The sequence below is a fragment of the Sciurus vulgaris genome (genome assembly GCF_902686455.1).
Source record: "Sciurus vulgaris genome assembly, chromosome: 4".
Taxonomy (NCBI): domain Eukaryota; kingdom Metazoa; phylum Chordata; class Mammalia; order Rodentia; family Sciuridae; genus Sciurus; species Sciurus vulgaris.
Window position 1 is genome coordinate 36,970,367 of NC_136464.1, and position 24,180 is coordinate 36,994,546.

At 35.2% G+C, this 24,180-nt stretch overlaps 1 protein-coding gene across 7 annotated transcripts in view; it reads right to left on the bottom strand.

Annotated features, from left to right (window-relative positions):
- Positions 1-68: 68 nt before the first annotated feature.
- EXOC6 (exocyst complex component 6) overlaps positions 69-24,180 on the bottom strand; it is a 194,901-nt gene continuing 170,789 nt past the window's right edge. For all 7 annotated transcript variants that reach the window (XM_079137555.1, XM_079137558.1, XM_079137556.1 and 4 more), the window contains 2 exons: positions 2,809-2,921; positions 69-1,302 (listed from right to left, as the gene is read on the bottom strand). In XM_079137555.1, coding sequence (XP_078993681.1) covers positions 1,170-1,302; positions 2,809-2,921 — 246 coding nt within the window. In that variant the 3' untranslated portion in view covers positions 69-1,169. The remainder of the gene's footprint in view (positions 1,303-2,808; positions 2,922-24,180) is intronic.

Sequence of the window (24,180 nt, forward strand, 5' to 3'; positions counted from 1 at the left end):
TTTACCTGAAGGAGGCAGTTTTAAATCTGTAAACATGGAATAGACAAAATCACAATGCATTTTCAACAACTTGTTCAATCTTTTTAATATTTCACCACAAAATCAAGAGATGTAAATATAGTTCTTGACACTTATTTTACAGTCAGGTATAGTTTCTTACAGGTATAAATACCAAAAATGCAAAGCAAGTATTCAGCATAAATACAACCAAGAGAAAAATAAGGAGCAGACTTACATTACTATTTGGATATCAATGACATACACAAAGGAAAATGTACAGTTGTTTTGTTTTCCAGAGTTCAGTTGATTTGGTCTGTTTGCACAGTGAAGATACAGTACTGAGATTTGCTATTTAAAGAAAGTAACCTGACCCCTGTGCTCATTTCTGTGTGTAGAAAAAAACATATCTACCCTAGTTTCAAGCTGCACCTAAAGTGGTTAGCCCCAGTTAACTGTCCTATCTTTTAATTTAAACCAAACCAAACCAATTCTAGAATGGAATCAACTACAAATAAATAGAAATATTAACTCTGATGAACAGAAACAGCACTACATCTTTAGAAAATCCAAACTTGCCTTCATATTCAGAAGGATTCAATTAAAGCACCCAAGTAGAACATAATTCACATTCTTTACTAAGTTTGATTTCAGGACGCTTTAAAGATTTGTGTATTTTCCCCTCAGAATCAGCAGAATGAAAAGCTTCGTCTACTTAAATCACATCAAGATGAAAATAGTCAGAAAATGACAGTGAAATATTCCCACATTAGATATGATTGCATTCCAAAACCATATACTGAAGAAAAAACACAAAGGTCACAAGTTTAAATAAGAAAAAAAAAAAATACTTGTTAAGTAGAGGCATACATTTTTCTAATGCATTTGCAATCAGTTTTATATACAATTTTTGATAATTTATATATTACAGTTTTACCTTTTCCCCAACACTGAAAAAATTAATCACATTTTTCATATATAAAATAGTATTCAATTTTTAAAAATCCATACAAATGATATTTATAACTATTTCTTATTTAAGCCCTCATTAGTATATTTTCTCTACTGTATTTTTTGAATTCTGTAAACAAATTATTATATCATGACCTGTGCTTGTTAGAGATCAATGCTCAGTCACAGATTAGTGTCACTGAGTATAAACAATGTGAAATCTATGTGTGCTGGGACATACCATTCACCAAACTTCTTAGCTGTTTCACAACTGTCTCTATCAACTTCTGTTTGTCTCGATCATTCTTCCTGAATTGAGCAAATATATTGTTCTTTTTGCTAGTATCCTTCATCCTAGAAACCAATATGAATGAATAAGGTTAGCAGAAGGAAATTTAAAGCTATACTATCACAAGTAAAATATCTTGGCAAGCTCTGAATTACCTCACACTAATCCTATGCTTAAAAAATATACTTTGAAGAAATGTACTTACAGATATAGAAACCACACACACACACACACACACACAAATGCCTTTTTCTACATTTTATATGAAGTGGTATTTTTGCATTAGGATGTAAATCTAAAACATGTTAAGTTTAAATATCATACTGTTTTCTAATATCATTCTATAAAGTATGCTAAAATGTCCTGTGTGAACTCTAAACCACATTCATAGCAAGACAAGGTAAAAGGAAAAAGTACATTAGAAAATTTAAAACAGCAATGTTTTTGCCTTAGTGGTGTTTCATGACATTATAAATCTGTTTATTTTAAACAATTCCTTAAATCAAATACACCACAGATATTGTGAAATATATCTGTGGGGAAATAATTTATAATTTTAATTAAAAAATTTAAGATTTTAATAATGATATATAAAATGAAATATAATTAAGTGAAGACAGACTGCCACATAATGAGAAGAAAAAACACCTTAATTTGTGTTTAGCTGGACAAAGATGTACATGTACCATTAAATTATGACCTCAGTTTTGACAATGTTATTTTCTATCTTTTTTTTTTTTTTTGGAAGTACTGGGGATTGACCCCAGGGGCACTCTAAGTTACATCCCTACCTCTTTTTATTTTTTGAGTAAGGGTTTTACTAAGTTTTCCAGGCTGACATGGAACTTACGATCTCCTGCCTCAGCTTCCCTAGTGGCTGGGATTACAAGCATATGCTACCACACCTGGCAATATTATTTTTTCAAATCACACATTTCTCTATATGCAAAGAAACCATGATTTAGATGGCCAAATGGCAAACATTCCAATTCCTGGACATGTTTTACAAGTACATTTTTTCCTGAGATTAAGAAGTTTTTTGTTGTCTTTTTTTTTTTTTTTTTTAAGAAACGGAGTCTTGCTATGTTGCCTTAGGATGGTCTTGAACTCTCCAGCTTATGCAATTCTCCTGCCTCAGCCAAGTAGCTAGGACTGCAGGTGCACATCACTGTACCTGATTAGTTTTTATTTTTGATAGATTCACTTGTCATTTATTTCTGCAGTAATTTTTTTTTTGGTGTGCTGGGGCTAAACATGGGCCTGGAGCATGCTAGTAAAGGTTCTACCATTAACCACACACCCAGTCCCCAATAAACATTTGTCAGGCCTATTAAGCCTGGAATTCAGGCTTAAAAATGTTTTGTTCACATTCATACAAACAGCAATTGCGTATGTAATTAAAATTCTGAAGGATAAGAAAGAGGCTTATTTTTTAATCATTAAAAACGTGTGAGCTTTTAAAAGCTCCAGCTAGACATTTCTCTTTTCATAAAAATTTCTAGTTCTTCATTTTGTCATTGAATCAAAATCTGTTAAAAGGCTATACAAAAATGTTTTAAGAATATACTCACTTCTCCAAAAGAGTAAGGGCCGTGTTTGGATTCACCCGAAGGTACTTTGAAGCTGGCTGTCCATAATCAGCTAGGTAGGTAGACCAATCCCAAACCATAAACAGGTCAAGAAGCTGAGGAAAATATGGGAAATGTTATGTTGACTTTTAATTATTTACTCATACACAAATTAAGTCTATGCTATTCTTGGTCCATTTTAACATGACTTGCTTCTTAGAAGGAATGGAATAAGGAAATTCATTTTTAAAACTTCATTAACTGTATTTTATAATTAAAATAATACATTATCTTTTTACTTTGAAATTACTAGAACTGCCAATAGTTGCTTTTCTAATAAATGCTTCATTTTCAAATAACTATAAATGAAAATTTTCATTGTTCTGTGAATTATATTAACGCATGTGCTAATGTTTCGAGAATTTGTTCATTGTTCAGTAAGTATTCAAGTTTAATTAATAGGGGTTGATGTGACTAACTGTACAAAGAAATTTAAAGAACCCTTTTCCTTAAAGATATGTTTACCTTTCAAAGAAGTTGTTTGCACCTAGACTTTTCTAAAGTAATTTAAACCAAAAGCTCAGATAATCTCAATTAAGTGCATTAAAGAACCTCTGCTGGATTCACCCTGGTGATAGATCTTCAGTATTACGATGAAATGAGGGCTTGGGATTTGGTCTGTTAACTTTAGGCAATCATTTTGTATAAACAAACAAAAACAAAAAAGAAACCCTCTTGTTTTCCGTAGTGTCTTAAAATTGACTGTTTGCTTTACAAACTCCAGTTAGAATCATTGTCAAATATGGAAGTAATCTTTTAAAAGCAATGCCATGCCTAACCCAAAGCACCAAACTCCTTATCCAACTTTAAAACCCTAATCCCCTTTAAGCCATTTAAAACCAACTTCCTATCCCCATCTGAATTGTTTCAGAAAGCTAAATGCTTTACTTACTACTTCCTTTAGTTGTTATATTCTTTTTTTTAAACTCATTGTATAAGTTAGGAGTATACTGGTTTAACTTTCAAATGAAAGAAGCATTTGGATTTACTTGCAGAATACATAAACTGACCTACTGACTCTGAGAAGGATGAAACTTCTAGGGCGATTAAATAAAGGTTAGAAGAAACTACTTTTTCCTTAGGAAGGTAAGGGACTTGTTTGGCTATTTTTCCATCCAATTTACAACTTTCAATAGAGGCTCTTGCAAAAGATAAAAAGTGGTACAAAAAATATTAACTACTAAAAGCCACTCTACTTTCAGACAAGATAAAATTCTAGGCCATACTAGAAGTTGAAACTGGTACAGAAACTATACTGAAACAACATTTATGAACTGTCTGAAAAAGGGAAACTTGTATGTAAATTTTGACTGTTGTTTATTGGTAAATACTTTTCCTTTTTTTCACAAGGAGAGAAAAAGTTACTTTCATACACTCAGATGGTGAGAATATAATTGATATAACTTCTCTGGAAGTTCTCCAAGTGTCTAAGCACCTTATAAAAATGGCCATTCTCTGACTCAGTAATTGTACTTCTAAAGGAATGTAACTTCAGGAAACAATAATAAAGGTAAACAAAAATTTATGCACAAAGATGATAAACTCAAAAATGTTATTTGGTTATCAAAAAACTGAAAACATCCTAAATCCCAGTATTAAGAGTGGTCAAGTAGTGAGGTACATCTGCATGATGAATTTAATAGCATGTGATTATTACTTACATAGAATTTTAAATTACTTGGGAAGATGTTTATGATAAATGTTGCTACTTAATTAAAAAAAAAACATAAAAAACAACTAAAAGAAATGCTGGGCTTAGCGCACACCTGAGGCAGGGAGGATCTTGAGTTCAAGGTCAGCCTCATCAATTTAGTGAGAACCCATATTTAAAAAAAAAAAAGACTTAAAAAATGTTAAGAATGGTAGTTATTCATATGGTGGCATTATGGGTAACTTATTTTCATAATACTCTACAATAAACATTTCTTAATACTATAGTTTAAAAATTTATATATTCACATATTAAAATACATTTAAATAATGAACACTCCTCAAGTCATCAGTAAAAGTCTCATTCTGAAGGATTCCTCTCAGGTTTATGTATGTGTTTGCACAAGTGTATGTGATCATGTACACAGTCAGCAGAAAGTAATCACTTAATATACTGGCTGTATTTCCCTTTCTTTCCAAAGGCATTAGCAATGTGACCTTTGAGATGTAGAAGAGGAAGGACTCTTAAATAAAGTTCTTTTTCTTCCCAGGTTTTTCTATATCCAGGTGGAAAGGAGGAGTCTACTTAATGAATTAAAAACCTACACCAATTCCACCTATGAATACAGTACTGTTTCTTCTATAACACAAAAACAGAATTTCCCAGATAAACACTACACCTATCATTTTAACATATGGCCAGATATCACATGCAAATCTCTAGAAACTACAAGAATCACAAAACTTAACCTACCTGCCCACATTTAGACAAATCTATGTGCTTTCACAATGTACTTTACAAAAAGTACTATACTGTACATAATTGATCTATAGATGTATCTATAGAAATCTGCACATTAAAGTTGAAGCAGAGCATTGACAATGTGGATTAAATATCTAAACATCAAGATACAGTTCATTTAATCATTCAACAAATATTGGCTGCTTACCTGTGACATACCAGACATTATGCTAGGTACCAGACATACAGTATTAAAATCGACAATATCCCTTTCCCCAAGCAGCTTATATTATTAAGCAGTAAACAAGATTCAAGCTGGGCATAGTGGCACACACCTGTAATCTCAGCTACTTGGGAGCCTGAGGCAGGAGGATTGCATGTTTGAGGTTAGCCTCAGCAATTCAGCCAGTACCTAAGCAACTTAGCAAGACCCCATCTCAAAATAAAAAATAAGAAGGGCTGAATGTAGCTCAGTGGTAAAATATCCCTGAATTCAGTCCACAAAAAGATGAAACCAAAACCAAACCAAAACAAAAAATAAGGTAATGTTTTGGTGTTAACATGAAGTTATTTTTAAAAAGACACTATTCACAGAAAATCCTAGTATAAAGTTATAATAAGACATGAGGAAGCTACTCTTACTTTAATATAGAGCAAGAAAGAAACCATTGATTGTTTGCTCATCATTCTCAGTCTTTGTTGGGTTCTTCTCTTTTCTTGTACTGGGGATTAAGTTGAGGTTGCTTTCCCACTGAGCTACATCTCCAGTCCTTTTTATCTTTTGTTTTAAGACAGGGTCTTGATAAATTGTCCAGGCTGGCTTCGAACTTGGGATTCTCCTTTTTTTTTTTTTTTTTTTTTTTTTTTTTTTTGCCGTGCTGGGGATTAAACCCAGGACCTTGTGCTCGTGAGGCAAGCACTCTACCAACTGAGCTATATCCCCAGCCCGGGATTCTCCTTCTTCAGGCTCCCAAACTACTGGGATTACAGGTGTGTGCCACTGAGCCTGGCTTTTGCTAAATCTAAAGGCTGAACACTTGAGCACCACTTCATGTCTAGGTCCCAAAGGATAAATGGATGTAGATAGAAAGGAATGGGAGTCCTGTTAAGGAAGTCTGATCCTAGACCAACAAGGTGAAGATTTGGACCTACTTTTTCTTCTATAATCTGCAGGGTCTCTGGTCTGATTCCGAGGTCCTTAATCCATTTTGAGTTTAGTTTCGTGCATGGTGAGAGATATGGGTTTAGTTTCATTCTGTTGCATATGGATTTCCAATTCTCCCAGCACCATTTGTTGAAGAGGCTATCTTTTCTCCATTGCATATTTTTGGCACCTTTGTCTAGTATGAGAAAATTGTATTGATTTGGGTTTGTGTCCGTGTCCTCTATTCTATACCATTGATCTACCTTTCTATTTTGGTACCAATACCATGCCGTTTTTGTTACTATTGCTTTGTAGTAGAGTTGAAGATCTGGTATTGCAATACCCCCTGTTTCACTCTTCCTGCTAAGTATTGCTTTAGCTATTCTGGGTTTCTTATTCTTCCAGATGAATTTCATAATTGCTTGCTCTATTTCTGTAAGGTACATCATTGGGATTTTAATTGGAATTGCATTGAATTTGTATAGCACTTTAGGTAGTATGGCCATTTTGACTTCCTTAACAGGACTCCCATAGCACAAGAAATAAAAGCTAGAATCAACCACTGGGATAGATTCAAACTAAAAAGCTTTCTCTCAGCAAAGGAAACTATCAGCAATGTGAAGAAAGAGCCTACAGAATGGGAGAATATCTTTGCCAATCATACTTCAGATAGAGCACTAATCTCCAGAATCTATAAAGAACTCAAAAAACTTTACTCCAAGAATTCAAATAATCCAATCAACAAATGGGCTAAGGAAATGAATAGACACTTCACAGAAGAAGATCTACAAGCAATCAACAAACATATGGAAAAATGTTCAACATCTCTAGTAATAAGAGAAATGCAAATCAAAACCACCCTAAGATTCCATCTCACCCCAATTAGAATGGCGATTATCAAGAATACGAGCAACAACAGGTGTTGGCGAGGATGTGGGGAGAAAGGTACACTCATACATTGCTGGTGGGGCTGCAAATTAGTGCAGCCACTCTGGAAAGCAGTGTGGAGATTCCTTAGAAAACTTGGAATGGACCCGCCATTTGACCCAGCTATCCCACTCCTTGGCCTATACCCAAAGGACTTAAAATCAGCATACTACAGAGACACAGCCACATCAATGTTCATAGCTGCTCAATTCACAATAGCCAGACTGTGGAACCAACCTAGATGCCCTTCAATTGATGAGTGGATAAAGAAACTGTAGTATATATATATACAATGGAATATTACTCAGCCATAAAGAATGATAAAATTATGGCATTTGCAGGCAAATGGATGAAATTGGAGAATATCAGGCTAAGTGAGATAAGCCAATCTCAAAAAGCCAAAGGACGAATGATATCGCTAATAAGTGGAGGATGACACATAATGGGGGGGAGGGAAGGGTTAGTGTTAGGGTTAGAGTTAGGGTTAGGGAGGGGGGCAAGTATGGAGGAAGGAAGTACTGTATAGAGGGTAAAGAGGGGTGGGAGGGGTGGGGGGAAGGGAAAAAATAACAGAATGAATCAAACAACATTACTCTATGTAAATTTATGATTACACAAATGGTATGCCTTTACGCCATGTACAAAGAGAGAAACAACATGTATCCCATTTGTTTACAATAAAAAAAAAAAAAAAAAGAAAGGAATGGGGCCAGCAAACATGCTAACCTTTTATTCTGATTTCTCATTTCCATGTGCATAAGGATTTTTCAAATGCACAAAACTGCTGGAAGGAGTATAGAGAAAAAAAACTTCACCAAGCTGGCAGGCAAACTCAAAGTATGTTCAGCACAATGAAACCACTCAATAGATATTCAAGAAAGAACTGATAGATGATAACAGACTACTATTCCAAGTTTACTAAGGAGTTTTTTACTTAAGCTTCATGAGTTAGAAGAAAAAGAGAGTGCACACTACAAATTGCCTTGGTTTATACTGGGCCTACAAGCAAACTGACTTCCCTCCCCTCTCCCAGGTTTTCAATGGGGGTAGAGTATTAATAAAGAGGGTAGCTTCCTTCATATTAATTTTGCACTAGATCTAAAAATTGAGTAAAACAATCTTTCAAGAGAAAGCACCACTAATATTTCTGAACAGTATATCTTTGATCCATAACAATTATAAGGTCATTTTCTACTTTTTAAAATACAGTTCTGTTGAAAGAAGGGCACAACACAAAACCAGGACTTTATTCCTGGGTCCCACTTGACATTACATCGGGCCAATTTTAGGGGTTAAGCCTATTTCCTTAGGTTTCTACCCATTCCTGTTCTGACTGAGAAGCACAAACCCTGGTTTTTGATTATGACAGCCTAAAAAGAATATGACTGAAAGTAAAAGGGAGACCACTGGAGAAGAGGAAGGAGGCCAGGAGAAGGGAGGAAAGAAGGGAAAGAGGAGAAATGGGGAATGAAACTGACCAAATTATGGTATGTACATAGACCAATATGTAACAACAAAGACCACTATTATGCCCAATTATAATGCACCAATAAAAAAATCATAAGAAAAGAACCTAATTGCTCCAGCATCAGAACAATGATGGGAAGGGAAGAGGAAACTCGGGAGCTGTCAGGTACAACCACTGACATTCAGCTTCACTCCATATTACTGTCATTTGAGGACTGCATCTCACAATTGGTCAGGTTCCACAGGATATGCTGTTTTTTTAATTTTAAGACCTCAATTATGGAAAATCTCACCTCTATTTGAGTTTTGCTTCCTTCAGATGGCAACGTACAAATAATACATTTGTTATTAATCACACAAAATCTCCTTCAGTCTTGTAAATAAACAGTAAGACATGATGTTTTAACAGATGAATTTATTAGTTAACACATATACCTGAAATTCAAAGATGTAGATCAAACATGAACAAAAATGAAAATCTCCCCAGATTATCCAAAAGCAATTTTATAATTACTTATTAAAGAATAAAGTCAGGTATATTATAATGAAAATTGGTATTAAGTTCTATAAACAGGTTTGTTCCAACAGTTGAGTAAAATAATTCCATCTTAAATCCTTTTGGGAAGTAAGCAAAGTATGGATCATATAAAAATGAATAGAAAATAATGTGCCTCAGTTCTATCTCATCACGATTTGTAAGATTATCTGAAATTATTATCCTTTTTTTCCCACCAAGAATTCAGAAATACCCTTCATAACTAATCTGATAACATTAAGTAGACTTATACCAATATTTATAAATGAGTTATAAGTTTAATTTCCTCAGTGCTCCCTGTGTGTTCAGAAAACAAAAAAAGCAGCTTAAGGGGAGAAGTGGTTGCATGGGTGGTCCCATTTATAGGCTCAAAATAGTTGAATTATTGAGGAATCCATCTGTGTCAACCTATTTAGCTTGCTGACAGCTTCCCATCCTAGGGACTCAGTCCCAAACCACACCCAAGAAACTTGGGGTCTCAGACCTGATGAAATCACTTTGTGCAAATGACACAATGAATCTAGGCAGATTTAAAACCATTCTATGGAACTCTTGAAGTGGCTTTTTGCCTTTGTAAAAATGAATCCACAGCACCAGGTCATTTTTTCCTTGAATCTGGTTTAGCTTTCTTTGTTTTGGGTCTTTTGGATTTTGCTTTTGAAGCACCTCAGGGGCAGTGACCCAAGACAGAAGATAAATAAAGTTAAGCCAACCTCAAGAGAAAAGCAATTGGGGATACTAGGTTTGCTTTTGTAAACGTGAACAGTGACCTGGGAGCTCAGGGTCAACCTTAGTCCCCCAAGTTCCCTTTTCCAAACACTAAATCCACCTGGGACCTCAGGGCTGCTTTGCAGATTCCAAAAGTAAACGAGGAGATCAGTTTTCCTTGCCACCAAAAAACAAAGCTGAAGCAAAGCTTCCTAGAGTGCTCCAGAGGTTTAAACAACAACAAAGATTCTAAACCCAGTACAGCTTTCAGGAATAATACTTGTCCTTCCAACAATTCCTAATTAGCTACCACTGGGAATTCAGGAAAAATAGGTCTTACTAAATTAGCAACATTGGAGAAAAAGCAGAAGTCCTTTTTCTAAACAGATGATGGAATCAAATGATGAGCTCCATAAATTTTTTTTTTTTTTTTTTTTTTTTAATTTTTGAGAGAGGGTCTTGCTAAGTTGCTGAGGCTGGTCTCAAACTTGAGATCCTCTTGCCTCACCCTCCAGAATCACGGAGACTATAGGCATGTACCACCATGCTTGGCTCCATGATTTTTAAAGCACTTGTCTTTTCCTTCCTTTACCACTATGTGAAACCACAATCAGAAAACTCCACTTAGAGCACAGAAGAGAATTTTAAGTATCAGCCAGAAAAAGTCTGGTCAAAACTATATAAAGAAGCAAAACAATATTGCGCCTTTGGCCACCTCCCTTTCTTGCCTTCAGGTTTTAATTTTCCTCATGCTACCTTCTGGATCTCTGATACATTTTCACTCAAGTCTGCCTTCTTCAATTGTCTCATTTGCCATGTCTACACTCAGCCAGTCTTGCCACTTTTCCTCTGTGAGGACTAGGAGTGAGCTCGGAGCACTTCATGCTAAAGAGGCTGCTGAAAGGCGCTAGTGCCCTCAAGTCACTTTGCTCAGATGAACTGCATATGGCAGAGGTAGAATATTCTTTAAGCATTTCTGATCCTCAGCTACATGGCAGTCCTAGATAACCACTAGGTGGGTTTGGAATTTGGGAGAGGGGGAGGCAAATAGTGGAATTTACTTAATCAGCTTAATTCATATTCATATTTGCTGTATTTAAACAAATTTGATAACTTATCACTAAAATGGTGTATGGATACATATGTATGAACTTTGTTAAAATTAATTCTATCAAAAGAATATACAGTTAACAAATGGGGCATATCATGAAACCAGCAGTTCACTGCCCTCCTCTTCACATTCTCAGAAGTAACCATGTTTAACTCCTTTTTAGTTATGAAGATTTTCTCAATCTCTCTACTACGCTTATTTTTCTGATTTTGGATTTATTATTTTATAGCTATCACATGTGAGTTTACTTTATGCCACCTTCTACCCAAGGTAGTTGAGTTTTAAAACATCTTCTAACAATTGAGGTTTAAAATATTTGTATTATACATTTAAACCCAAAAAACAGATATTTGACTGAAGTTTTTTAAAAGTGTTTTAAGAAGGCAGAAAGATGTTAATAAATTCTTAAGTTTTTTCCCTCCATTTCTGAAAAACAACAAAAAACATCTATCCAATACAAGAACATTTCACATAGTTTCCTCAGGTAAATTTACTTCAAATACTTGAATGTAATTAAGTTCTCTCTCTCTCTCTCTCTCTCTCTCTCTCTCTCTCTCTCTCTCTCTCTCTCTCTCTCTCTCTCATACACACACACACCTGTTTTTCTCTAGTCATAAGTGTATCTAGTCAGCTTCCTGATATCGTAAAGCAGGCCACACATGAGTTAGTAGCACTTGCCTAATTACCCATAGAAACCTAGATTGAGTCTGTTTTGCCTCCTCTTTCACAATTCTTGTAGATAGAAATTATTGCCCCATTGTGCCAACTTAACCCCCTAAATATTTCTTAAATTCACTTTCTTCCTGCTTTCCATCCATTACTACTGCTACTACTGTCCTAGTTTAGATATCATATTTCCTCTGGAGTGTTTGGTATTGCCTACATCCCTCTGCCTCTCTCTTCTAATACCCCAGGATCTACCACTTCCAAACTAAGCCAGAGAGATCCAGCCAAACACAAATTTGATCACAACACTCACTTGCTTAAAGTCTTTGATCCCCAGCACAGCAAAAATCAGTCAAATAATTTGATGGTTTTGATGACTTCTCAATTCTTACAAGATCAAGTTCCTAAATATGATATGCAATGCTATCTTGCATTTTACTCAAGTCAACTTTTTGGCTCCCTTTCCTGTCTCATACTACTCTCTGTTCTCTTACAAACCATGATTGCCCCCCATGATGTTGCTCATTTTCTTCTCCTGTATGTGGAGTCCTCTTCCTCTCCTCCTTCAACTAGGTAACTTTTACTTATTCCATAAATCTTCTGTCTGCAAACAACTCTCCAAGCACCACCTTGTTTGGGTAAGCTGCTCCTTCTCTGTGTCCTCACAGAACCTTCCACATATTGCTATCACAGTATTTTTCATGGTATACTCTACCACTTCATTTTTCAGGGGTTAGTTTCTCTACCCACTAATAATCAAGTATTGGTAGTTCATTTTTCAGTTTTAATGAGTCATGGCTATCCAAATCCATGCTCTTTCCAATATCCCAATGGCTGAAGTGTCTTTTCCTCCTGTAACATACTTTGTAAATGCTTCAAGGATGATGACTTTGTTTTGCTTAATATGTAATCTTCACGTTTGACCCAGCACCTGGTATATACTAAGCACCAACTAAATGTTGAGATGAACTATATATGTTACCTTAGAACATAATTTCATAAGTCTGCACAGAACTCATTTCTTACATACTAACAATATGGCTATGTTATTATTTACTTTACATGTAAATTATTAGTACATCTTTGTGTTCAAAGTTCTGCTCCTAAGATTACCTTCTGTAATTTAGTGATGCTGCCATCAAACATGTTAAATAAACATTCTTGGGTCATACATTTAATTTTCTGTCCAGATTTGTTACATCATCTGCTATACTTACATAATAAGTAGTTACGAAATGACTTCACCAATGAGGCTCAAAGACTTCCAATCCTAAGAAAATCAAACCCTGAAACTCATGAGGAGAGGTGTTCACTAGACTTTCAGTTTCCCTGATGACTCATTTTGTTTCATTGGAGTTATGAAGAAATAAGGTCTGCCTGTATTAATAGACTTTGGAAGAACTTTAAGCAACAAATGAAGACAATATGGATTAGTCAATGAAAAAAATTTGTATGCTGATATGTTTATATTCCAGGATATGGCAGATGTTTTAACGAAACAAGCTAAACTAAGCTGGGATTTACTTTATGTACTCTTTTATTAGAGCAACTATTAAGAAAAACAAGGGGGAGGGAATACTAGTTTTTTTCAAATTGTTGAAATCTAAGTGGGTATTCACCAATTCCTCCCTACACCTCCCAGCTAAATGAGTGTGATTTAAAATAAAGAAAATGAAAGTTGGGAGAATTTAATAGCTCAGTTAACGTAATCTTCAATAAAATTAGTCACATGTTTGATTCTAAAATTTTAGTAAGTTGAATAATATTCAAAATTTGCCATTAATGCTGGCTGTGGATTTGAAGAAAAAAAAAAGCTCTACTAAAATTAAAACTAAATACTTTAGAAACAAAAGATATCTTGTCATTTCCTCTTTAAAAAGAAACTCAGGTCAAAGAGAAAGAAAATCATAACACTGTATTGAGTACTTGTATTTAAGGGGGCTTGCATCCTCAGTCAGTTCTTTCTTTCAAATCATATGATAGGTTTTACTATATTTACTCGAACAAATAAAAATATGTATTTAGTTTTTCTTGAATTTAAAAGGCACTTATTTGTTAACTCCTAATTATCCATTTACTTCTAAACCTGATTGTATATGTAATTACCTTTTGTCAGATATAATAATTTGCTCAATAAACATGTCAGAACACTTGCTACTTAGTCTGTTTCAATAGACAAATGTCTTTCCACAACCTCAAGGCATAATTAAATATGGGGGGGGCAGTTATCAAACCACACTAAAACTGACTGACTATAGCAGGAGTTCACAGCATGCAGGCAAGGTCTACTTTGAGGCTGATGCTCCCCTGAGTGCTCAATTGGTAAAGAGATTTCCTAGACAAGGTGCCAGTGACAACACTGCAACATTCTTACTACTGCAGGTATCCATGTGAACTTCCAAGTGGGCAACAGATGAACTTTTAAGATGCAGTCTAATTAAGAAGCAGCTATTGGCAAATAGCTACTAGTAACACATCCTTACTACAGGTTATAACAATAGAATACAAAAAGGAAAACTAAATAAAAACAGGAAAAATTTTCCCTGTGAAGATAAATGCACCACTGGAATTAAATGATTGTGACCAAAGTCCTACAATCCTTATATAATGTGAATCAGCACTATGGGAGTGCAAAGAGAAATCCCTACCTGACCCCTGGATAACCTAAACAGGAAATCAGGACATTTCTAAGGAAAATTGGCTGTGCCATCCTGTTAAGATAATTGTTTCTATTGACACTTTGCATAAACATCTTACTCTACCATCAGAAAAAAACCTAAGCCACAGAGTCTTCTTTGTAATACATAAACAGTGCCTGGCCCAGTTCCTTCAATGCATGTGAGAAGGTAAAGTTTCGCTGATGATAATTAGGAGGAAAACAAAGAAGAGGAGAAAAATATAAACAGGTAAAAAAGTTGGAAGTAGAACTTAATAGAACTTAATTCCTGGTAAGAATCTGGGGAATTAAGAGTAGTCAATAATTTTAAAGAAAGGTTTAATGAACACTACAACTTAAAATGAAGAAGCATTATTTTAAAAGAATAATGGTAAAATAGCTGACATTTAATTATGGTGCTTCAGAATGTTAGAAATCAGCTCCATTGATTGGAGACAATCAAGTCCTCCATTATTTCACCTCATCAATACTTTATGGAGCTGGGTGTAGTGGTGCATTCCTGTAATACCAGCAACTTGGGAGGCTAAAGCAGGAAGATCACAAGTTCAAGGGTAGCCTTGGCAATTGAACAAGAAACTGTGTGGGGATGTAGTTTTCAATGGTAAAGTCCCACTGGGTTCCATCCCCAGGATCACTCCCCTCATAAAATCCTCTACGATCATTATTTGCTTTTCTAATTATATTTCACTTGAATAAGAAAACACTTAGGAACTAATGTTTTAAGCTGGGGCTACAGCTCTGTGGTAGAACACTTGCCTAGTATGATCAAGGTCCTGGGTTTAATCTCCAGCACAGCAAGAAAAACAAAAAGAGCTAATGCTTCTTCATGACATTGTCTTAGTCAACTCACCTACTGTAACAGAATACCACACTGAGTATCTTATAAAGAAGATAAATTTATTTCTCACAGTTTTGGAGGCAAACCACAGTAGACATCAACAGTGTATTTATGTATATATGCCTTCTTAGATTCTTTTCCAAGCCAATTTTAGAGAAATCAAGCTGCTTTTATTTTGAATTAACCCGTTAGGAGATTTATAACCTGGGTCTCAACTTCCTTTCTGTAAAATGAAGGGTTTGGGATTGCATGTGACCAACACTGTACTCGACACTGTAACAATGACCCAATCTTTGGATTCAAGATCACAAGTGTAATGGGAAAGATATTCATACAAACATAGCTACCAACTAACATGCATCACTGACAGAGCTAAATACAAATTATTATTAGTAGAGCATTACATATTGCTAAATATTGCTTGGGGGGGGTGACAAGACCTGAGAAACCCTCTTAGATGATACCTAAATTGAGTCTTAAGAAGGAATTAATTCAGGACACAAATGAGTCATTTCAAGCAGATAGAATAACATGAGGAAAGGCACAAAGATGAGAAAGAGTGTGCTTATTAGGAGTGAGATGCACTTTAGTACTGCTAAACTGAACTATGAGTTCAGGACAGGCTAAAGAAAGGACAGGGGCTGGCTGGATCACAAAAGGATATGTATGCCTTATTTAGGAACTTTGGGTAGCCATTAATAGGTTCTAAACAAGGGAGCTGACCTGTTCAGATTCACCATTTAGGTAACTCTAACAGTTTTGCAAAGAATGGATTTGAGGAGAAAAAACTTAAGACAGAAAAAATAATTAGAAGACTGTTGTGAGAACCTTACAATAAACTGAGACAGATAGGTAGCTGGCATAGAAGAGGATGCATAGGTGATGGCAGGTAGTTAAGATGGAGAGAAGAAGATGGGTTTGAGAAATATTTAGGTGAAAAAATTCCTAGGACATGGTGATCGAATGGAAAACATGACAGAGTGTTTCCACCAACCAAAACAGAGAACACAGAAAGAAGATGTGATCCAACAATGAGGGAAAATGACATACTGAAAGGATGTGGGACATACATCTAAATAAAAGTATCTACCGAGCAATCTAATGTGTACCTGAAGCTTATTACATCAGTTTGTGTCAGAGACATGATGAAGTGTAGATCAGTTACCCAGGTAAAGAGCAGAAAGAGCAGTATTCTTCAGAAGAAATCTGAGGGATATTTAGGGAACAGGAAAAGGAGATCACAAATGAATAAGAGGAAGAATGTTAGTAGAGTACAGTCTTTGAAGAACAGGGAGTTTTAAAGAGGACATGATGAACATTATGAGTCCTCGCAGAAAGAACCAGTCAGATAAAGGCTAAACACATTCACTAGCCTTCTCTGGTGACCTAAGAGAATATTGTTTTAGCATGTGACAAAGCAGATACTAATGGACTGAGAGATGAAGAAAAATGATAAGTTCTAAATTACTCTTTTAAGAAATTTCAATGCAGGGGAGGGGGAGAGGTGGGGTAAAGGAAGAATGGAGGAACTTTAGATTGTGCAGAGGGAAATGAGTGGTGGGGAGAGGGCAGGAGGTGGGAAAGATGGTGAAATGAGACTGACATCATTACCCTATGTACATGTATGATTGCATGAATGATGTGACTCTACATCGTGTACAACCAGAGAAATGAAAAGTTGTACTCCATTTGTGTACAGGGAGTCAAAATGCATTCTGCTGTCATGTATAACTAAATAGAACCATTAAAAGAAAAAGAAATTTCAGTGAAAAGAGAGAAGAGAGGTTGGAAATAGCTAGAATGAAACTAGAAGATTCTCTTTTGGATAGGAGGGATTTGAGCATGTTTTTAGGCTGTAGTAATTAGGAAAAAGCTAAAGCAAAGGAAAGGCAGATGAATACTGAAACAAAGTCTTATAGAAAAGATGGGGTAAGGGAAAAGGAGGAGAAAGCCTCATTAAAATGGCTACCTATCACCTGAGAATGACGGTAAAGAAGTGCAGATGGGTTGCCTATCTGCAAAATCAACAGTGAGAGATCACTGGTTACAGAAATGAATGACAAAAAGCTCCACAGAGCAGCAGCTTTCTCTCAAGTATGGAAGAACAAAGGTCTATGAATAGAAATGGGAGACTAAGGGGACACCAATTTCTTTCACAGCTCAGACAGTGAAAGAATGTGCATGGCCACTAAAGAGGGCTTCAGTGATAGTACACCTCTGAATTTTATGAGGATAAGATGAGGAAAGCATTCTGCCAACAGTTGAAGCGGTAGGGCCACTTATACTGGAGTGAGGGTTTTCAGGTGGAATAGTGAAAGAGTACTAGATGAAATGAAAAGACAGACCACACAAAATAAGGGAATGAAACATGAAAAAGGTAAAAGGTCAGGAGATTAGGAGGAGTGGAATATGAAAGTGAAAAAAGGTACTTAATTTCACTGAGAAATGGCAGTATCTGACCAGGTCTCAGAAAAAATGGTGAAGGCTGCCATCTGAGATTTCTGAATGTGTGAAATCTCAGAACACCTGGAGCAGCTGCAAAGGCCCTATTAAGGGGAAAGTTTCTAAGAGCTTTGGAACCAGTGATTAGACTTCCTGAAGACCCTTTCCATTCTCAAGGCTCAGGATTTCATGATCACGAAAATCATAGATTCACAGACGGAAGGTAATTAGCAATGCTCTGACAATTAAGAAAACAAAAAAAAAAAAAAAAAAACAAAGAAAAGGAGAGAACTATAAATTGTAAGCCACTCTAGGATCTAAAACATCACTTAACATTAGTTCTAAACATTGGAATATATACCTAAAAATTACTTTAGGCAAAAATAATTATTGATTTTCAAATTAAAAAGTCCTTTAGTAACTTGTCTTCTGATATTAGTAAAAAATTCATCATGACTATATCCACTTGGCTCTTAAGAGATCACTATTTACCTAAAAAACACTGATTTAAATTTCTTTTACAATATGCTTTTACGCATGTAAGTGGAGGAATGCATTCCTTTGAAGTGCTAGAAGTTTTAGCAGTGTTGAGCTCTCTGAGTCTTCTAATTTTGAACATTGGTGACTCTGTGGACTACTGATAATTTCCTGAAGTATGGAGTATGTACATATGCCTACTTCTGGGGATTTGGGGCAGAGGTAATAGTTCTCCCTTTAAGGTAATCAATAAAAACTTACTGAACTGAAGTAAATTTAACTAAATACAACACTTTGAGAAGCAAAAGATTAAGGACTGTGTCTTCTGTGACACAAAACAGCCACAAAGGAAAAACAGAGAGATTAATACATAAGGAAAAGCTTATTTAAAACCACTCGAAAAGGTTTGTATACAATTTCAGTCTGGGATCAGTTCACATAAAGACTGGTTACCTATAGTGGGTACTGATTAACTCTATGCAAAGTTCACTTAATCTCCTATGGTTAGTTTTTCTTTATCTCCATTCGAGACCATTAGCTATATTTGTGCATACATTTTTACTTGAATATCTGATTCAAGTGGAATGCAGGCCTTTCTGTGCTTTGTAAAAGGAGAAACTAAGTTTCAGAGAGATTGTGACTTGTTTCAAATTTATATGCAAAATAAGACTGGAATTCAGTTTCCTATTATTTGTTTTGTTTTGTTTTTGCGCGGGTGGGTATTGGGGATTGAACCCATGGGTGCTTAACCACTAAGCCATAGCCCTATCTAATTTTCTATTTATAAGGTAAGTACTTAAACAACTAGACTAGGATGGCTTAATTGACACAAGATTTCCTTTTGTTTGTATGTATCAATCTGCTCTAAAAAAGATTGCTTAATAGGGTCTTTTAAAGCCCTGTTTTAAGATTCACACTGCATATGGCAAATGGGAATAGGGACCATCTAGGGAATACTATTTCATGAAGCAAAAAGATCAAAAGATCCTAACAGTGAAAATGGTGATTCTGTTTGTAATAGTCATTGATATATGAAACAGTGCATTATTACTGTTTTTTTGACAAAGTATTTAAATATTTAAACATCTCATAACTATATTCCAAACTCAAAGAAACATAATGAAAAAAGAGAAAGACTTTCATATAAAAGAAGACAATTGTTAGAGACAAATATTTCTTATCTTTGAATAATAATGTTTGGCAAAAATGTGATTTTATGTATGTGGAGGAAGGAGTTTTACTGGGGATTGAACTTGGGTGCTCTACCAATGAGCTTCCCAGTCCTTTATTTCTCATTTTATGACTCCTGTCTCAATCTCCTGAGTTGCTGAGATTACAAGTATGCAGCACTGTGCTGGACCAAATGTGAATTAATTTTGAAAGATATACTTTGTTGTTGAATAGTGTCAATATTGAGTTACTATTTAATAACTAAGTTAATGTACATAATATATTGGGCAAAGACCAGAATTCACTATTCTTTACTGTGACAGACTACTTTAAAATTTTTAACCTATTTCTCTGAGTGAAAAAAAAATAGCAAGAATATTGACAATTTAAAAACATTTAAATTTGAGGGCTGGGGATGCAGCTCAGTGGTAAAGGGCTTGTCTTATATGCTCTAAGTCCTGGGTTCAATCCTCAGCACTGCAAACAATTAAAAAAAAAAAAAAGTGTGTATACACAAGAGAGAGAGAGAAACTAAAAATCAACAAAACTCAGCACAATGATGGACATGTGTAATCCCAGCTACTTGGGAGGCTAAGGCAGGAAGATAGTTAGTTCGAGGCCAGTCTGAGCAATTTAGTAAGACCTTATGCTGACCAACTTGTTAAGATTTTATCTCATTAAAAAAATTAAAAGAGCTGGGGATGGAGCTTAGTGATAGAAGTTTGCCTACTATGTGTGAGGCCCTGGGTTCAATCCCCAGTACCACATACACACACACAACAAAAAATCCCAACCAAACAGTAAGCATGTTTTATTTCATTTTTTTTTTTTATAGTTATGAAGGTGTATGTTTACTTCTGAGTTTTTGTTTTAAAAAATCATTTGAGAGAGTAATTTTCAAAAGTATTAAACAGCTCAACTTTATTCTTAAAATAATAGTAAAAACATCAAATCAAAATTTGTATTAATAACTGAAGATAAGAGCACAAATCACCTACATATTAAAAGACACAAACTGTAAACTTCCAGAATTATGACACTGGAACACAAAGAAAAAGAGGCAAAGCCATTTAGGTTCAGATTAATCTTTTAGGACCTAAACTCTCCCAAAGGGCGAACATACTTTTCTAATATTTGGACCTTAAGGTAAACCATGTGAGATGTCTGGTCTTGTTACATTCAGAATAAACTCAAATACATTTTCCTTTAATTCTTTGGTACTTCAAGTAAATAGAATAGTCTAACGAAAAAAATGCCTGCTGGAGGAGCTATGTGAACAAGCTTGTTGTCCTGCTACCGTATCTAGTCAAGTATTCGGATACTACAACTTTAGCAAATCCCATTAATACTTTAAGAAGTCAAAGGCTTTAAAACTTCTAAAGAAAGTTCCTGTGGAGTAGTCACATGGGCAAGTTTAAGCAAGCAGGGTGTGTACACAATATGGTAACAAATATAATACAAACAAAAGAAGATTTGCTTAATTATAGTGGAAATAATTGTTATTTAAAAGTGACTTCTTCATCATAAAAGAATAAACTGGACTAGTGGTAGAAGAATTGTATGTTATGATGCCTTAAGACTAGAAACAGAAGACAAAAATTTCAAAGTAAAGTCCTGGCAGACACCCAGTCTCCATGGCAAGAATTCTGGCCAAACATTTCCTTCATTACTTCCAAGGCTTGCTCCTGTCCTTAGAGATAGAAGCTGAAGTTGTTCATTTTGAGTCAAATGCTATTTGAGCCCTGCAAAGTTTTAGGGTTCTCCTATTTTTCCATGTGATATACATCAGAACTTATTTCTTAAAATTTATAATTATTTGGGGGCATAGGAGAAAGGCATTTTCAGACTATGAATAAAAGGGTGGAAGAATGCAGTTTAGGGGGATAATAAGGACAAGGAGGTGGGTGCACTGGTTCCTTCTTTTTTCAAGCAATATCAGTGTAAGAAAATATCAGCTCCTAATATTCACCACACTGTAGACCTGGCACACCAGCCTTGCCATTGACCTGATGAAATATGCTAAGTACAGATAGATGGTAATTTCTGACTCAATCCACTGATGGCCTCTGTAATGCAAATGTCACACAATTCACTAATTTTAGCAATGAAGACTAAGCACGCCAGGAAAAAGATCTTTCCTAGAAAATAATTGTACAATACGTTTTTCTTATAGATTACATTAAATCATTAAAATATAAAGTTGAAATAGTCCAGGAAAGTTTCCCAAGGTCATTCAGTGGTTATTAACAGAAGCAGGATTCCATCCTATCTCCAATTTCCTACTTAATAGTACTCTTATTAATGCACCATTCAGATATTTCAGTGGTTTTTCTTTTTGTACTCTTTCATTTCTATCCTTTCAATAAGAGAACTTTATCTTCATCGATGTCAGCTAACTAATTTCTCAAATAGTCAGTCTCTTATTTTATTGCTACCATTCACATGTGATTTTCCAGGCTGGGCTATGAGAGATACTCATAAACATTTGTTTAATAAACAAAAGAGTAAATGAATAAGCAAAGTAAGGAAAATCCATTCACATATAATACTTTTTACTAGTGCCAGTTTTAGAACTCCATTAGCAAATTTATTAACACACTGCATTGTTCCAAAAGGGTTTTATGGCAACTTACAAAACTACATTAAAAAAAAAAATACAACTCAATAACTGAGAACAGCCAGGACCAAGAGAAAGTAGGAGAGAAGATGAATTTAGTATATGGAATATAGGTGATGCTATCCTGTACACTTGCATTTTCTAGCTCCAAAATAAAGATGAAAATATAATTAATTATATTATTCACAGTATTTTTGAACCAAGTTGCTGAGGATAATTTCAACTATCTCTAATACTGAAAACAACTTTCCAAGTCCACATGATTGACACCACTATGAAATAGTGAACCATATTACTGGTGAGTAATTACTAATGAGTAATTAAGTAATATCAATTCAATCATCTGTAGCTTAGATAACCAAAACAGTCTTTTGACTGTTTCTCCTGATTCTCATTTTGTCCTTCTCAAAAAATCGATTCTCTTTAAAGCAAACAATTTTTTATTTTTGGGGGGCAGGGAAGTAACTAGGGATTGAATCCAGGGCCCTCTACTACTAAGTCATCCCCAGAGTTGCTGAGATTACAGGACCGTAACATTGCATTTATACTTCAAAATGTAAATCAGAGAACAATGCCTGTATCAAATCCTTGAATGTTTTCCCAACATACTTTCCATCTAAACCCCTTAACAAGAACTCAAGGTTCTACATGATTTGACCCCGATAAACTTACTCATTTTATGCATACCTCTTTTCCCCTGGTTCACTAAATTACAGTCATACCATTGCCCTTTCTGTTCTTTGACACACCTTAAGGACTTCATATTTTCTCTTTCCTCTGTCAGGAATGCTATATTCCTGCATCTCCCAATTTTATTCAGATATCTTCTCTAGCATCACCTCCTTAAAGAGACATTCCTGGTCAAAAATCTGAAAATTTTATCTACAGTTATTATCAAACTACACTTTTATTTTTCTCATACCATCTAAAAGCTACTTGAAGTTCCCATCTAAAATTACTTGAAATTGTCACTATCTATTGTGGATCTCCTTCCAACAAAATGAGATTATGAAAACAAGGATCTTGCCTATCTTATTCACCACTGTACTCTGGGCACTTAAAATAGTGCTCAGAACAAGTGCTCAAACATTTGGTAAGCACATGAAGAAACACCTAAAAAAAGAAACAGCTTCTAGTGATCTGGCTTAATCTAAACAGCTTTCAATTTCCCCTAGAGCAGTTAGTGATCGATAGTTGATTACATGTGCTACCTTTGAGATGAAAACATCGAGCTTTTGTCTCGATGAAAAATACACACAACAAAAGCTGCATGTACCTCCTAATAACAACCCATGGTTCTACGTTAAACCTGTGATCTAAAGGCCTTAGTAAGGTCCTTTGGGCAATGCAATTTACACTATAACCAATTCCTATCCATGGAGATGAAGGGTAAGGGGGGAAAATGTCAATAAAAATTTGCATATTGGTCCTACAGATTTCTCTGTAAAGTGGTAGAACATAACGGTGGTCACATAGATAAAGTCCATGGCTGATGATTACTTAGACCTTATGTAGTGCATTGAGAAGCCCAGACTTGCAATTTAACATGAAAAAAATGGCATGTGTTATGACACAGGTAATAAAATCTGTAAAGTGAATTTTATGGATTGCCTCTTTTAAAAATGACATAGACTATACTCTTACTCCAATTAAATGAGATCATACTGGGTCAGGATATGGATAAGAACAAGTCAAGTTGTAGGGGTTGATAAAGTTAAACAACAGAAATGGACAGTGGGCATGTAGCTAGCTCAGTGGTAGAGAGGCCCTGGGTTCAATCCCCAGGAACAAAAAACAAAAACTACAAAGAATTGGCTTACATTCAGAATAGTCTATGAACTCTCCCGGAGGCAGAGGCTCTTCCCTGAGTACTATTAATTAAAAGATGCATGTGCAGGTCATAAAATGACTTTCAAAAAAGTATTATTTTAAAAACTCTGTCAGATCAAAGAAGTGATAGCAGGAAAAAGAACACTTAAGTACAGAACTCTCTCTTAGCTGGCAGGGAGGACTTGATATCAGGTAAAAGAGATCAACTGAACAAAGTCACTTTTGTTCCTCTTCTCTTTTTGCATCTGTAGTTGCTTACAGCTAAGTTAACATGCAAAGTAAGTCAACTGGGCAAAGAAACTTCTAGAAGTCCT